Here is a 16,999-nt window from a genome sequence, read left to right as displayed (position 1 = left end):
TTGCGTATTTAGTTCCGGCCTTGCAGCTGATGGATTAGGAAGCCGTGCTTTGATTTTAAAGGAGAGAAACAGGGATCAAAAACAGGAAAAAGGAGGTGAGTTTTTCCCTTTTAAGGGGCCTTTTTTGCTTGTATTATCCACTCCTCCAGCCATGAATGTTCTTTACTAACATTCCTATCCTTTTGAGGTTTAAACAGACTGTATTCCTATATTTCAGCTCAATGTTTTTTGTCCTCTTCCTTTCACTTTTTAAAAACACTTTGCATGTTTGGGTTTTCCATGTTTGGGATTTGAACCCAGGACTCCAAGTCCGACACTCAAACCAACACACCATGCTTGCTCCTGTTTCCAAGCTAGATTTATTATTATTATTATTATTCTTGATATGGCATGACTAACACTGTGTATTTATTTATTATCTTATTTAATAATAATAATAATAATAATAAATAAATACACAGTGCTAGTCATGCCATATCAAGAATAATAACATAATAAAAATAATAAAATAATAAAATTATTATTATTATATTATTATTTGTTGATATGGCATGACTAACACTACATATTTATTTATTTATTATCCTATTTAATAATAATAATAATAATAATAATAATAATAATCTCAAACAAACAAACTCAAAAACCTTCCCTGCTTTTTTAAAGGATCTTTCACTTGCACTAACTAACAATTTTATCTTGGGAGATTTGAGATCTTTATATTATATTATATTTATTATATTATATTATATTATATTATATTATATTATATTATATTAGGCAAAGCTATCCAGCTGCAATTTTGTCTTCCTTTCCAAAGCAAAGGCTGCAGATAGCAGCTGACGAAAGCCGGTTGCTTGAAGTCACAAGACTGGTTCATCTTCTTGCTGAATAAGGCTTTTTCTTTCTTCCTGCGTTGTGGTTGTTTTGGTCTTTGTACGTTCTCAGATCTTCGTCGATCGTTTCCTGGATAGCATTGCTCTCTGCTTCGCAGGAAAGATGCCTTCGGAGGAATCCAGGCCGCTTTTGGGCACGGCTGCATCCGAGACACGGCTGCCTGCGGATGAGAGGTCCTCGCAACTGGAGAGTTATTTCAGGTCTGTTTGTGGTGTTTAATTTCCCAAACGTTGTGTCTTTGTGGCTTTTTTGCACGAGCTTCGGGTCCCATTGGTATTTCGCACCCAGCGTTTCATCCAAGGAGGTCAGAATTCAGGATGGAACCATAGCAGTTAAAATGGTATTAGTCCTATAACTGTGTAATATGAAAGAGACCTGTCATCTTAAGCAACCTTGCAGGGTTGTTGTGAAGACAAAATACTAGTTGGAAAGAACTATATAAGCCACCTAGGCTGCATCCACACTGCAGAAATAATCCAGTTTGACACCACTTTAACTGCCATGGCTCAACGCTGTGCAGTCATTCCAGCTAAGCACCTCTTGGCTCAGAAGACAAAGGCTTTGCTAAATGGGAGATAAAGGAGAAAGAGAACAAAGGCACTGTGATATTAGATATCTAAAGACCTCTGTGTGTCCTTCACCAATTGTATCTGCAGTTCCGATAAGGAATGCCTCTGGTTTTCAGATCCTCAGTCCTTAACAGCATGCCTTCCAAACTGCCCTGCTTTGGCAGCGACAGTCCCAATTAATCCTCTGTCCTCCCACCTTTTTAGATGAAGACCGAGACACATGCGGCCAAGATGGCAAAAGCGATAAATGAGGAAGAATGCCCAAACTAGCGGAGGCTGCAGCAGTTTACTTTTTCCTGAGCCTATTGGGAAGGGCAAGATTCCTCCTCTTCCCACATCTGAGTTAATGAGTATAAATCATTAGGAGTTTGCTGGGAAGGTTTTCGATATCTCTCTTCTGTGTCCCTTTCTCACAGCAAGGTCCAAAACCGGAATCTCTACCTGGCTACGTTCGCTGCTGTTTTGGGGCCGCTGAGCTTTGGGTTTGTCCTGGGCTACAGCTCCCCAGCCATCCCCAGCCTGAAGAGAGGCAGCAATCCAGAACTAAGACTAGAGGACAGCCAAGCCTCTTGGTTTGGGGTAAGTTACTGCTGGACAAGTAAATGGACCGATGGGTCCCTAATGCAAGCTCCTTGCAAGTTATATCAAGTTATCATTCCTCTTGTTCAGCTGTTCTCTCCTTCCTCTCTTATCTCTTTTGGGGGACAGTCTGTTGTCACTCTTGGTGCTGCAGCCGGTGGGATAATGGGAGGTTACATTGTGGATAAACTTGGCCGGAAGCTTAGCCTGATGTTCTGCGCCGTCCCATACGTTTTCGGCTTCGCCATCATCATCTCCGCTCAGAACGTCTGGATGCTTTACTTGGGCCGGCTACTGAGCGGCTTGGCTAGTGGCGTCACATCCCTAGTGGTTCCGGTAAGAGACAACCTGTGTGTTGTCCTTTCTTCTTCAGTCAGGACAGAGCCAAACTGTTGAGATACCTGTCTGCTCTGTTTGGCAGAATTCCTCTATTAGGGTCTCTGGCAAAGGAGGCTCTTTTCCTATACTTGCTTTCATGGACCACTGCTTGCATCTGATCAACTGAGGTGCAGCCCACAAAAGCTTGTGCCAAACAAGGGCACACACTGAGTGGACAAAGTGTGTGGCCTTTGGGCTACCAGGGCTGTTTTTGGGGGCCCTGAATTAGTGGCATTTACCTATATGTTGCCTTACCACTCAATAGTTGATACTACACAACAGCATTCAATAGTTAGTACTACACAACAGAACACCAGTCCAAATGTGTTATTCTTCAACGTGCCTTTGGACTCTTAATGTCTTTATGCCATAAACCAGGCTAGGAAAAATACAGATTTGAAAAGAGAGCATGAAATCGATTAAATTTTAGAAAACCAAGCAAATACCTCCCTTCCTATTAAGACTGATGTGTGAATCTCTCTTCCTACGTTCTTGTCCTAGGTATATATTTCTGAAATCGCTCACTCCAAGGTTCGTGGAATGCTTGGCTCCTGTGTTCAACTAATGGTGGTGACAGGCATCTTGGGAGCGTATGTGGCTGGTATGTGATGTGCTGCATTGTGTGTTAAAAACTGCAGTATGGGGTACAGGCCAGTTCTGGATCTAGAATTTCTCAGTGGACTTGTCCCATACACATGGCTCAAGGTGGAGACTTTGGTTGCCACTTTGGACAATTTAGAATTGGACGATGACCTAATTTCTCTGGATTTGAGGAAAGCATGTTTGCATTTCTAATCCATCCAGATTGCAGGGAGTTCCTCTGTTTCAAAGAGAGTGGGTGTCATGAGCATCCACAGATTCTGGTATCCATGGGGGTTCCTGGAACCAAGGGCCCACTGTACTGTTTTCCATTCAGGTATGGCTCTGGAATGGCGGTGGCTGGCGGTGCTGTGCTCTCTCCCGCCCTGCCTCATGTTGGGGCTCATGGCTTTCATGCCCGAGACGCCCCGTTTCCTACTAAGCCAGAACCAACAGACAGAAGCCATCGCCTCACTCCAGTTCCTACGGGGTCCTCTGGTGGACCATGAGTGGGAATGCCAACAGATCGAAGAAAATACTAGTGAACAGGTAAGTGAATGTAGTGGTTTGAGCATTGAACTGTGACTCTGGATATCAGGGTTCAATTCCCAATTCGGCCATAAAACCCACTGGGTGATCTTGGGCAAGTCAAACACTCTCAGCCTCAAGGGAAGGCAATGGCAAACTTCTTCTGGACAAATCCTGCCAAGAAAACCCCATGATAGGCTCGCCATAAGTCAGAAATGTCTTGAAGGCCCACAACAACAACAGTGAACTCTAGTACTTGGTGTGTGTGCATGTGTGTGGAAGAAGAGACACCCCAAAAGTAGTAGGGGCAGAGGGAATCCCCAAATAACCCACAGACTGAACCTGCTCTGTGGCTGCAGGATGCTGCCAGGTTGCAAGGAACAAAAAAGCGAACCACAAATGGAATGAATTGTGTGGAATCTGGGACAAGGGAGCGCACACCATGCTGCAATGTTTTGTGCTAACATCGCTCATCACTCCCCATATATTACTGAATTGGCCACTGTTGAAACTTGCTGGGTTTTTTCTCCTGCAGGAGAAGCTGAGCCTTGCTGAATTCAAGAACCCGGCCATTTACAAGCCCTTCCTCATTGGCGTCACCATGATGTTCTTCCAGCAAGTGTCGGGTATCAATGCCATCATGTTCTATGCGAAAACCATATTCGAAGAGGCCAACTTCAAAGTGAGTGGCTGGCGGCTGATTGTTCATCCCTTGTCCCACAACTGGATCAGTGCTGTGTCCCTGGAGCTGTTTTCCCTCCTGCAAAGCTATTTTGTGACACTAATCAGTGGCTCCCAACCTTTGGTCCTCAATTTATTTGGGACTTCAGAGCCCAGAAGTCCCAACCAACTTGGCCATGAGTCAGGAATTATGGGAGCTGAAGTCCAAAACATCTGGAGGACCAAAGTGTGGGAACCACTGCCCATATAATCATATAGTTGAGGACCATTGTCCATGTGATCATATACCTTCCAGGAATATATAACTAAAGCCTGTCCAGACTGCCCTTTTTCTGGTATTAAAAAAAGGTTGAACTGTGTGTCCTAAAAGACACTAAGATGGGCAGTTCGTTTTTAAAATAGGTTTCAGGCCTCCAACACTGTATTAATACAGGTTTATCCAAAATGCAAGGCTGCTTTCATGGGTGGCTGAGACAGTGACGCTTTTGCTTTCTGGTGGCTCAGAGTATACAAACTTTGTTTCATGCGCAAAATTATTTAAAATATTGTGTGTAAAGTTATCTTCAGGCTATAAAGGGGAATATGAAACCTAAATGGATTTTGGAAAACCTTTCCTTTTTCCCCCTCCTCCTTTTGCTTTTCTTTTTTAGAACAGTGGTCCTGCTTCTGTCATTGTGGGGTCCATCCAAGTCTTTTTCACAGCAGTCGCAGCTCTCATTATTGACAGAACAGGACGGAAGGTCCTCCTAGTTATATCAGGTATGGCAGAAAGGCTATCTCTCTGGTTGTAAAATGTGGGATTCTGGGTGTTTCAGTGATTAATTTAATCAATAATAACAAGAACAGTGGAAATGCAAGCCTTCCTCTGTTCACTTAAGTCTCTGAAGCGAAGCTCCTTTTTGCAGAGGCTTTTTTCTCCTGCCCAACCAACCCTTTTCTTTATTGACCTTGTCTAGGTGCAAGTTTTTAGCAGCAGCAGCATTGGGTGATGAAAGAGGGATGGAGTACTATGGTTTTTAGGTGTTGGGTTGCAGCAACATGTCTGCAGTATGCAATGCGATAAAGCACTGGGATAGATTTGTTTTGTAAAGTTGAAAACATGTGTGGAAATAGAGTGGGGAATGAATTGAAGACTAGGAAGGGGAGCACTTAAGCTTACTCCAAATTGACTGGTTTATCCTTACTTAGAGTTCCTCAAAAACACCAAGACGTGGGCTTCTCTTTCACATCTTTTCCAGGGCTCATCATGGCAGCCAGTGCTGCAGTGTTTGGAGTGTATTTCAAAATGACGCTTCCGAGTCCTGGCAATTCCTCTCATATCCAACTGCTGAACTCTCCCCTGAGTCTTGCCCTCATGGAAGAACACAGCCTCGCATGGCTGGCCGTCCTGAGCCTCGGTCTCTTCATCATGGGTGAGTAAGGGCCTTACAGAGATATGGCTGGATCTGAGGAAGAGATGGAATGAGATCTTCTGTCTCTATTACATATCATACATCTCTACCTAGAGTATTAGGTATTTTTTGGCCTAAGCAACCTTTGTGATGGATGACTATGTTATGCAAGTCAACCAAGACAACCAAATAATCTACACATGCCTCTGCAATGTATGTCCATGGGAAATTTTGCTACCTCAGCTCTTCTTCCTTGGACAAAAATGTCCAACTGCTTCCATTGTAGAACTGTATTAACACCAAATGGATTCTGGCCCTGGGCTGTAAATCCCCTAACCCAAAATTCTGTCTTTTCATCCTTGGCTTCTTTGATTTCCATGTCCTAGATAAGCGTTACCTGTTTCATTCTTGGGGTGTAAATCCTGCACTGTGCCAGACGTAGACATGGGGGGCATACCTTGCTCCTCCTTCATTGGATTTGATGAATGAGCTGCTTGTGGAAATCCAACAGCATGACACCTCCTGGACTGGGAAGGGCATTGCTTTTGCACAGCCCTCAGTCCCTGCCCTAATCTCCCGCACAAGAAGTGCCACAGATCATGGGGCCCATTTTTTAGCTGGGCCCTAATCCTATGCCTGAGAAATTGAGTGCCAGTATAGCACAAACAGCTCCAGGCTGAAGCATCCATGGATTTTGATACCCTTGGGGGTTCCTGGAACCAAACCACAGCAGATACCAGCGGCACACTGTATGCTGCTAACAGAATGTCAGCCATAGTCTGTCTGTACCTGGTTTAGGACAAACAAGTTTACCACCTCCTTCACTTTCAACCAACAGGCTTTGCCTTGGGATGGGGTCCAATCCCATGGCTGGTGATGTCTGAAATATTCCCTCTCCGCGCTCGAGGGGTTGCCAGCGGGGCCTGCGTCTTGACCAACTGGCTGATGGCTTTTCTGATCACCAAGGAGTTTCACGACTTTATGGTAAGTAAACAATGCATAAGCACGAGTTGTAAGATTTTTATCTTGAACTTTCCTAAAGCTTAGGTACTTGTTATCAGGGCCTGATGTATCCTAAGTATCATCATAAGTATCTAGTCTCCGTTTTTAACCCAAAGCTTCCTTCTTTCCCAGGTTCTCTTAACACCTTATGGCACTTTCTGGTTGTTCTCCACCACCTGTCTCCTCAACGTCTTTTTTACCATCCTCTGTGTCCCCGAAACAAGAGGAAAGAGCCTAGAAGAGATAGAAGCTTATTTTCAGAGATCCCATTAACTGTTTGCAACTGTGAGGGAAACCTTGCCATCCTTTCTGGGACTTTAAGGTGATGGTGGCGGAGTTGGCCGGTGGAACCGAAATAATTCCGTTTTCAAGATGAATGCAAATGAGCCACAGGTTTCAGCCTGGTCAGCTTCTCTCTCGTCACTACGATTGGGAAAGCGGGGGCAAAACGGACATGCATTGCCCTAGGAACTTTTGCCACATTACAGTATTACAAAACAGCACAAAAGCTAAGTTTTCTGAAATAATCAGCCGGTAATCTTGCCTTTCTTTTCCTCTCCGTGTTTGGGCACAATGTTTTTAAACTTCGATTTCTCTGTTCCATAACCACGGGGGCTTTCATCACCCAGGATGGTGGGTCAATGCTGCCTTAAAACATAAAGAGTCTTAAGAGAGAAGGATGGCAACTGTTCATAGAGTCCATCTTTGCTATACAGACACCCAAAGGAATGGGTTGTTAGGAATGATGGGAATTTTAGTCCAGCACATCAAGAAGACGCCGGTTTAGGGGAAGATCCAAACCTCTTACATGTGGTGGTAAATGCCGGGAGAGGGCTGGACACTTCTTCACTCACCCTCCTTCTCTCCAGCACCTTGGAAATCCCTAAATTGATGACACTGCCTGGCATCTAAGGTGGGGTTTGGGGAGTTAACTTGGAAGATATAGCAACATAAAGACAGCTCCTTCACTGTAGCTGTGTCTTCCAATGCAGATCTCAGGCCTTGTCTCTAGCTCCACCTCACGCCACCCCACACTTTCTTTTTCTTGTAATGTTGTTTACAGTGGTTGTTTCAGTGCTTCAGGGGAAGACTTTAGACCATTTGAATGGCAAAGTGCCTGTGATGTGAGCTGATCAAGAGAGAACAAGGATGCACATAAGCTATACACTGTGCTCTCTGCCGCCCTGCCTCATGTTGGAGCTCATGGCTTTCATGCCCGAGACATCCCTCCCCTCTCCTTTTCACATTGCAGGGTGTTGTAACAGTCTATTTTCTTCTCCCGTTTGAAAAAGAAATAGTGTTGTTTCCTGTAGTTGTCATGTTGCCGGTCCAGTCTTTGTGGTCACAGGGTGTCACTCAGAGATCTGCATGGCAAAGTGAATGTGATTTTTATTTTGGGCTCAGCATATCACTGCTCTCAATTTAGCTTGTCAAGTTTTAGCAACATGATTCAAAAGACTGCATTCCACTTCATTCCCTGCCCCACAGTGGTTCCATGCAAAAAGGCATGTTTAGTGGCAGGGAATGGATCACAACCAATGGTTTATATGACTCAAAAAGCTTCTGTAGCACACTTTGGTTCACGACTTACTTGTGATTGAGACGATGGTTAGTACTGTTACTTTTCTAGAACAAGGAATTCCTCAAAATGGTGTGGAGGTATATTCCCTCCATCTCCAGAATGCTGCTATATACAATAAACACTACTGATTCCAATTTGATGTTCTGAGTGAAGTGATCATCTTATTGTTGTTTACATCCAATAAAGCTTGGGCGTTCTCTCAAAAGATCTGCACCTCTACCATCACCTCAAACTCAAAACTTGTCACAAGTTGGGAACGAAAAGAATCTGGTCCCAGATGACACTTACTCCACTCCATCAGGACATATCCACCTTGTGGTTGGCGGGCAAAAAAGAGCAGAACCAAATGTCATAAATATTTATTACATATCAAGGAAGAAGAAGAAAAAACCTACAGTCCATTTTTATAGCTGTGGTCTATGGTACTTTTAGAACAGATTTTTGCCATTATATTTATACCTTGGTTCTCTTTCTTTACAGGCTACATTTTGAAAACACAAAAAAAGAGAGAACAAAAATTAATACATTATTTACTTTAAAAACAATGGCAAATACAATCGAGTTTAAGACACTTGGTGGTATAATTTAAGCTTTGAGACTCACAAGAGGGTAAGCCACAGGCCAACAGTACATAATCATTGAAAAGTACAAAACCCCACTAGATAACAGTCAAGGGGCACAATCCAGCAACGGTTAGGCGTGAAGCAATCTTGCACACTGCCACATGCCCCAGTGGGGATTTCTTTAGAGTAAACCAGATGCATGGCGCACCTTCCTAAAGATCAGGGATGCTTGAACTCTGGGATTTACTTCTACGTCAATCTGCCCATTTGTTTCATGAGACTTCGTGATGACCAAGGCTGTGCCTAGAATCCTGTTGGTAGTGTTAGAGCAAACCCACTGACTCCAGAGGATGTGCTGATTCAATGGGTCTACTCTAGTTAGAACAAACCAACAGGATGTTAAGCATCTGCCTAGATGCACATTTAATTGCAAGGCATCTGAGCAGGGTTCAAATTACAGAAGGCGGGGATTGGTGGTGCACACCATCAAGTTGTTTCTGATATATGGCAACCCATCATGGGTTTTTCTTGGCAAGGTTGCCATTGCTTTTTACTGAGAGAGGCTGCTTTGCCCTAGGATACCCAGCAGGTTTCCATGGCCGAGCGGAGATTTGAATCCTATTCTCCCAGAGCCTTGGTCCGACACTCAAACAACTGCACCATGCTGGCACTCACAAAAGGTAGGGCTCTCTCAACTTTCCCCAGTTTCAATGACCCCAGTTATAGCCTAAAAGCCATGAGCTAATACAGGGCCATGAGAAAAAGCTTCTACTGTAATTTGAGCACTAATTCTTAGATACTAAGATGGAGGCAAGTCCTACTCACATCACTGGGGATTCAGACTGGAACCCAGAGAGGCCAGAGGTGAGTTTCACTGCCTTCCCCATCTTCTGCCTTTGCCTCACGACTAACCCATGCTGGATTCTGCTCAAGGGCTTTTAAGGAAAACAAGCAACCAGGGTTGACGACAAACTGTTCTGTACAAACGTTAGCATCGGAGTGCCTTCCATCTGGCAAGAGAGAGAGAGAAAGATACTTAATAAATATTAGGAAATCATACCTGCAGAAAATAGTAAAAACTCCCTTTAAAAAAGAAGAAGATACCATCACTTCAGACACACAGGAATGCTATGGGGGAAATGTGGACTTGGTCGTCGGATGGGACAAAGAGGTCAGACATGCAACGGCAACCGATGTCATGGATCATGGGACGCACAATGTTACAAACGCGGCAGGGATCTCAGTGCCTTCAGATCCTGCTTGAAAGAGGCAAACTTTGCCATTTGTCCCAGCAAAGTTGGTGCCTTTTGTTCAAGGGCAGCTATGTTGTCTTAGTAGTAGCTGTAGTATTTATTCATTTTGATTTTTTGCAACAGTGGAAGGTCTGGGAAGCAGCTGCTGTTCTTGCAGCCTCTGAAACCAAGCTGCTGCCGAACCAAAAGGGAGAAAACTGCCTACTATAAGCTTTCTGGGGCTGCTCTTTTATTTTAAAGGAAGACAAGATAGCAAAATATAGATCTTTAAGAGGCAAACTGGGAAAGAACAAGAAGGTCACGGAAGAGGTGTTAGAAACCGGCAAATACAACTGACTTTTTAAGACCAGCAATAACGAAAAGGCTGTGGGGCAGCTAACAGACTAATCTTCTTTTTCTCCTGTATTTATACATCGGAAAATTTCAAGTACAAAAAAAGTGGGGAGGGAGGAACGAAGCTATGCTTGCAGTTTTTAAATGTTCTCTTATTGGGGTGTTTTGCACCCTGCCAGCTGCATATAAATTGTAAACATGGGAGGGTACCTCTTCAGATTCCCCAAAAGGAGTGATTTTCATACATATGTAAGAAAGTTAAAGAGACGCCACGTACGTTTTCTGGCAACCTCCCTGAAAGGTAAGCCGGTATTATTACACCCACGCTGCAGCTGAGTGAACTATGGCCACCTTGAGTTGATGGATTTGGCCAGAGCTAGATGCAAGAGCCATGATCCAAAACCACCTGTTTATAAAAGGTTAAAAAGTTAATAGCAGGGGAGCCATGTGCAAATTGGATCAAGGCTACAGCAATTGAAAAGGGCAATGGTTTGATCACATACGCCCACCTCTGATCCCTGATTTGAAATTGCCCTCCCCTCTGTATGGTGACTTTGCCCACGGTGGAAAAAACACAATCAGTTATGTGTGTTTCCCCCATGACTGCACAAATGGCTGTTTTCAGTCTGCGATCGTAATGGGAAAATGGCACTAGGGAGAGTTAATTCCCACCTACCCCAATTGCAGCTGCTTTAACTATATAAATGTTTTAACCTCTCCAATGCAGACCAGCCCCATGGCAAAATTTCAACTGGGGTTTGATGTGATTCAGCGGTCACACTCTTATTGGCATCTATGCTGTGAATTTTTTAAAAAGCCTTTGAGAGTACTTTCTCTGACAAATTTCTCCACTGAGATAAGTAAGTACGCAAGCCTCCAGTTTAACCTGCCTGTCCCTGCAAGTTCCCAGGTTACAAAGAGCTTCAGAAAGAGCAACCAAGCCCTGTGCAGCCAGAATACTGGTCTGTGTTTGTTCCCTACAATGCCTGAAGGCCTGCAGGTCAATTCTGAATGTGTGTCCAAGCATTTTCTCTGGGAAGACCTTGGAAAAGTCACTTATGGAACTACAGCTTCCCAAGTCTTCATTTCTGGGAGTTGTGAGTTCAAATTATACTTTCAATTTCTGAAAAAGAGTATCAGAGCTGACTTTGCAAGAGACCTTAACCTGCAAGGAGGAGGCCCTCAACTATAGTTGGATGCACACTGAAAAAAACATGGGCTCATGGGTTCTGAAAATGCATGCACACTGTCCCTTACAGCATTAAGCTTGTACCCTCCTCTCCAAAAAAACTGTTCTTAGAAGGAAACGACGATATTGAGGGGAAGGAAAAAGTGGTCTGTTCTAGACAGGCCTAGAAATCTAAAGCGGGACGACCAGTCTTCAGTCATTATTATTTACTATCCTTGTCATTTGCAATCTCAGAAAAAGGAACCAGAGAACACCCCAAAATGACACACAGATACCCAAAGGTCAGATCAAGCATTCATGGAGTATCACCAATGACAGATGGAAAACATCACCCTAAAGGGCCAGCTGCTAACAACATCAGCCCTCACAGTTACTACAGCTGGTATATATCTGATTCCAAGACTTCTTCAACCTGGGGTACCTCCAGATGGATTGGGTTACAACTCCCATCACCTTAGCAATCCTGCTCCTTAGCACAGGATTCTCTGTCCCCTAAATGCTCCAGGTTCTGCTCTTCTCCAGCTTATCCCCAAGCCTAGTATGCATTTTGGTCAACCATACCATAGCCTATCATTCATCACCACCAGGAGCCCAAGGGCCAAAGAAAGGGGGTTATGGATTATGATAGCCCCATCTTCCAGGCAGGTGGGCCAGCTTTTACAGACCCCCTGAAAGGCCACAAAGGGAAAGACAACAAATGAACAAGCTGCCTCTTGAACCCATATACTGTCTTGCCTCTTTCCCCACACAAAAAGAGTGCTACAATTGCCAGAACGTGGCTTGATTTCTTTTTGTTTCACATTTGTTGGAACAGCACCTGTTAAGTCTCTCTTGGCCGGTTGTTCAATCCTCTTGCGTTAAATGAGAAACATTGAACAAAAGTGAATCCAGCGATCTAATACACCCTCTGTGTATTAGATGCCCTGGTTCCTTGGCATTGGGCATAACATCAAATGGATTATTCAGTACAATCATTCCTTCTAGAAGAGATTGAAGTGCTCTGTCCTACTGGCAAAAATAAGGCAATTGCGTTAACAGAAGGGATGGAGGGATTGGATTCATGGAATTACGGTGGGCAAAGGAGGTAGGAAAACGGAAGGTGGAAAATGGGATCCGTAAGCAAGGACCACGAACTGCGTCACAGTTCCTTGCCCCTTGGGAATCCCTTCTTAGACCACCTTCCTTCTAATCTCAAAGCAAACACTGCCTTCATCTTTAAAACAAACAAACAAACAAACAAAAAATCACCCTTTGCTCATAAGAGTGAGGAACATGACCCTTTTTTAGAAATGAGAAATACCGTTCTGCTTGGTATGGCACTCCCATAGGAAAAGCCTTGCTTAGTGACAAAGACAAGTCATTTCTGTTCTTAAAAGTATTGCTTCATTGGTCAACAGGGTGCGTGCATGCAGCTAAATAAATAAAAGACGCATCTCCAGAAGCAGACAGAACCGCTTGACAATAAACTACTGTGATCCGTAGTTATAAAAATGAGTAGCAATTCTGTCTGCAACTTCAGAAGGGGAAAGATTTGAACCCAAGGGGAGATGGACAAAAGGTGGGGTTCAATGCTACTCGTGTGCTGGAGCCTGTCTATTCTGCAGGTGAAAAGCTAGCTTCTCACAGTTCTAGCAAAGTCTCTCTCTTGCTGGGCCAGCTTTCTACCTATATCTTCACTTTCTTCATAAAAAAAAAAAAACAATTCCAGAAAGAGGGGGGAAAGTGACTTAAGAGAAACTGGTCATCCAACAGGGTCAAGCATACATTTCTTTTGCTCCAACCTCACCTTTGGTTAAATAGGTTTAGCAGGCTACTGAAAGAGGAAAAACCTGCAAGGCTCATTTAACAGAGGCGAAGACATCTTCCCCTCTTTCAGCTCTCTGCAAAAACTATCAACTGGCTCCTTGGCCGGAGAGGCCAGGACACACCAGATCTTACCTGATGTCCCCAGCTCTGCTTTTTAGCTCTCCGGCAAACGGATTAACAGTCTCAGGACGGAAATGAGGGAAGCTCAGTCGGCCAAAGCCAGTTATGCTTCAGCCTGCACCTTTTTTTTGTGGGGTGGGACGGAATGGAGAAACAAGACATCTTTGCTGTACAAACATCCTATTGTGCCTAACGTTTTCTGTAATAAAAACAAGGAAGTATTGTTTTGGTTTTTTACCATTAACATCTGTGCCATCACTACAAACAGTGCAGACTGGGGTAAGGAAAATGAACACTGAATGGATTTTTTAAAAAAGGCTTCACTTCAAGAAAACTGCTACTGGAAATCTGCTACAGTAGATAGAAGAGGAAAAGACAGTTATTCTAACAGAATGCAACCTCAATGCAATTAATTTGTTAGATAAGCACAACAACTTTCTTTCGTAATCAGCTGAGAAGGTGCCCACGATTCATTGGTTAACACATTTTTTCCAAAAATTAAACTTATCATAAGGTAAAAGGGACCAATGGCATATCTAGTCCAGCATCCAGTTTGTCCAGAAAGTTCCTTCTTAGCAAACCCACAAGCAGGACTTAATAAAACTGCAGGCAGCAGGTGCCATCTTAATACTTTTTACCCCCCTCCCTTCCTTCTTGTACAGAGATCATGACTTGGTCTCTGTTAGAGCCTTTGGATGAGAAAACAAAGGGGGAGATGCAGTGGTTATAACCTTCAGCAGACTGAGAACCAGAATACTCCTTTGGTCTATCTCCATCCTGCTTCTGAAGTCTTCCTGGCATACCATATGGGTGCTCTGTAGCATTTCCGCCTTCCTTGGGTCATTCGGATCATGCTCCGAGGCCACTTGGTCTCTGCCTCACATTCTGCTCCATCACAGAGGCTGCTGTTGGTGGTTGATTTGGGTGCAGTGGGGGAAAGAGAAGACTCTCCTGACTTTTGGACAGCTCTTTCTTCTATCCCCCAGCAAATGTCTGGATAACATTCAAAGATATAGGGATTTAACCAACCAATGGGTTAAAACTCATTTGATCCATCAGCTAAAGTGCTTTAACTGGGCCACAAGTGTACTATTTCACCACGAAAAATACAATGAAGCATACCTCTTGATGCCCTCCCACCCGCCAGGGCCCCAAAATTCAAGGGGTTAGAAATGCTGGGCATTCCCAAGTTTGATCGCCTAGTATTTTCTACTTCCAGGATTACTAGAAAGTGTCGTGTGATTTCCTAGACTGTTTTAAAGACTGTTTTAAAGAGTTGTACAAAATAGGAAAAGGGGGGTAAACTGGAGGGAGGGAAGGCCGAGGACAGATGTGTGCAAGTGTAGTGTCTCTGTTCTTATTTCAAGTCAATGGTGTCTTCGTCAAAGGAAGCCCCTAGTTGAAAGAGGTTGCCAGAAGGGGGACTCTCGTCCCGGGGGGCTGTGTCGGGGTCTGAACTGGTAGAGAAGTGCCGATCTTCAGAAGCACTTTCGAGAGAGCTTTCAACCAGCCTGCAGAGAGGAAAGCATAAATGAAACCAAGGGTCGGGCAGGGAGAACCTCAGAGAGCAGGGAGAAACAAAACAGTTATTTTAATCAATTAATTTTTATTTATAACCCGCCTTTCTACCAGCACAGGACCCAAGGTGGCTTATAATGAATTTGTAAAAAGTACCCCAGAGAATTTATAAATGCAACTGTTAAAAAACAAATACTTATAAAATATCAAATGCAAAGTTAGACTAAAGTTAAGATGCAAAGTTAGATCACTCCTCCCTACCCAGGGTCAGACAGTATATATACACACCCAACTCTCTTCCATGCCAGCATTCTCTGAAGATGCCAGCCACAAATGCTGGCGAAACGTCAGAAACAATCTCTTCTAGAACATGGCCACATAGCCTGAAAACCCCACAAAAAACTATGGATGCCGGCCATGAAAGCCTTCGACTTCACAAAGTTAGAGCAGTTTGAAACACACTTAAAATATAACAGAAGACATCAAGGTACACAGCCCATTAAAAGAACCCCCTGCCAAAGGAATTAAAAGCCAAAGGTCTGGCTTAGTAAGGAGGTCTTTGATGGGCTTCCCACTCCATTTGTACCTGTCACTGCTTGTTGACCGTACAGTTCCCTGCTTGGGGTCTGACTGTTTTGGCGGAGGCTTCTTCTGCTTCTGCCCTCCTTCTGTCTTGGGAACAGACTCTAGAAGGCCTGAAAAATGAATAAAAGAAAAACTGTAAGCTAACAGTGAAAAAGAACCATGGCTATTAGAGTTGTAGAAGAAAATTCTCATTGCTCTTGACTCAACAGGACTTCTGAAGTGGCTGGCAATCATATATGCATGTAACAGAATAACCAGCATGAAAGGACCATAGTTTGGAACACCACCCTCCTTTCGGGAATGAGAATAACATTGTTTCTCAACCAGAGTTCCCTGGAACCCTACAGTTCTGAAAGAATCACTAGGAATTCCATGAAATCGTGACTGATAAAAGAACATTTCTTAAAAAAAGCTGAAGATACAATATTTTTTTATGCAGGGGTTCCCTAAGACCTGAGAATTATTTGCACAGACTTTACCGAGTAATTCTTTGCGTGTTCTGCTTGCAATCTCTTTGATCTCTATGCGCGACAATGGTAAGGATGGAGCCATAGGGATGCCGCCTGTGGATGTTGGTGTGGTGATGACTTTGGGAACCAGAGGGGACTTGAGTGGTCGTTCAACACTTCTGCCAACCAGGTTGCTCAGTGGGATTTTGTAGATGTTCTTACACAGCGCTTCACCTGAAATGACAAGAATAGAAACCTCTCTCTCCTTTGGGTAATTTGTAAAGAAATGTGCGTTTGAGATCTGAAAAGGCTGCAGACCAATGTCTTAAGCTTGATCTCTACTGCTGAAGCCAAGATCCACTTGCTAACACCTCTCACTTTCTTACCTTCAGCTGCAGAAGGAGAGAAAACAGGGATTTCGTGAACTGATGGCGTCTGGGGGGAACTGGGGGAACTGGTCTCCTTTGAGCTGCTGTTGGATGGTTCACTCACAGCTGTTGCAGCTCTGAAGTAGATATCTGACTGGAAACAGAAAGAAGAGTGGATCATCTAATGGGAACTGGTTAAATGCCCAAGGCCTAAAAGAAATAGGGGTAAGCTATTTTGTCTCTGTGTTACCAGCCACTCAGTCAATTCCTGTCCCCTGCCTCCTTACCCTTGATGCCACCAGCTGAAGTGCAGGAACCACAGCTGTGTGAACGAGGTTTCCATTCACCACTAATCGGATCTCAATGGAATCGGTGGTAAAGGCCAAAATGTAAGGGAAAGCACAAACTGCAAGAGGAGATAAAGGGGCCTTTTAATGAAGAACATTAATATATGGTTTATTGTGATTATTAACTTGACAGTTATATGTTAGTATTAATGGTTTTGTGTTAAAGTTTGAATAGATCAAGTGTGTGCGCGTGTGTGTGTATACTAATTGTCAATTATCCTCCAAAGTAAAAATAACAATAAAATTTATATTTGGGAAAAAAAGACAACATCGCTCAAGCAT

At 43.7% G+C, this 16,999-nt stretch overlaps 2 protein-coding genes across 6 annotated transcripts in view; one reads left to right on the top strand and one right to left on the bottom strand.

The window, feature by feature from the left end:
* The first annotated feature begins 24 nt into the window (after positions 1 to 24).
* Positions 25 to 8,307, top strand: LOC149308050 (solute carrier family 2, facilitated glucose transporter member 8-like). Of its 2 annotated transcripts, XM_089537000.1 has the most exons (11): positions 25 to 95; positions 949 to 1,097; positions 1,883 to 2,045; positions 2,175 to 2,381; positions 2,925 to 3,024; positions 3,340 to 3,551; positions 4,066 to 4,212; positions 4,862 to 4,970; positions 5,450 to 5,623; positions 6,441 to 6,586; positions 6,737 to 8,307. In XM_089537000.1, the coding sequence occupies exons 2-11, from the start codon at positions 1,000 to 1,002 to the stop codon at positions 6,875 to 6,877; spliced, it is 1,497 nt and encodes a 498-aa protein (XP_089393126.1). In that variant the 5' UTR covers positions 25 to 95; positions 949 to 999; the 3' UTR covers positions 6,878 to 8,307. The 2 variants fall into 2 exon arrangements, with proteins under 2 accessions (XP_089393126.1, XP_089393127.1); XM_089537001.1 differs by lacking the exon at positions 2,175 to 2,381.
* A 222-nt stretch (positions 8,308 to 8,529) lies between these two features.
* LOC149308049 (GTPase-activating Rap/Ran-GAP domain-like protein 3) overlaps positions 8,530 to 16,999 on the bottom strand; it is a 58,718-nt gene continuing 50,248 nt past the window's right edge. For all 4 annotated transcript variants that reach the window (XM_089534979.1, XM_089534977.1, XM_089534980.1 and 1 more), the window contains 5 exons: positions 16,658 to 16,776; positions 16,389 to 16,524; positions 16,033 to 16,236; positions 15,555 to 15,663; positions 8,530 to 14,961 (listed from right to left, as the gene is read on the bottom strand). In XM_089534979.1, coding sequence (XP_089391105.1) covers positions 14,808 to 14,961; positions 15,555 to 15,663; positions 16,033 to 16,236; positions 16,389 to 16,524; positions 16,658 to 16,776 — 722 coding nt within the window. In that variant the 3' untranslated portion in view covers positions 8,530 to 14,807. The remainder of the gene's footprint in view (positions 14,962 to 15,554; positions 15,664 to 16,032; positions 16,237 to 16,388; positions 16,525 to 16,657; positions 16,777 to 16,999) is intronic.

This window comes from Sceloporus occidentalis, unplaced genomic scaffold (genome assembly GCF_023333645.1).
Source record: "Sceloporus occidentalis isolate IW3139 unplaced genomic scaffold, rSceOcc1.0.p SCAF_8, whole genome shotgun sequence".
Taxonomy (NCBI): Eukaryota; Metazoa; Chordata; class Lepidosauria; order Squamata; family Phrynosomatidae; genus Sceloporus; species Sceloporus occidentalis.
The sequence above is the reverse complement of the archived record's forward strand: the minus strand, read 5'-3'. Positions and strand labels throughout refer to the sequence as shown.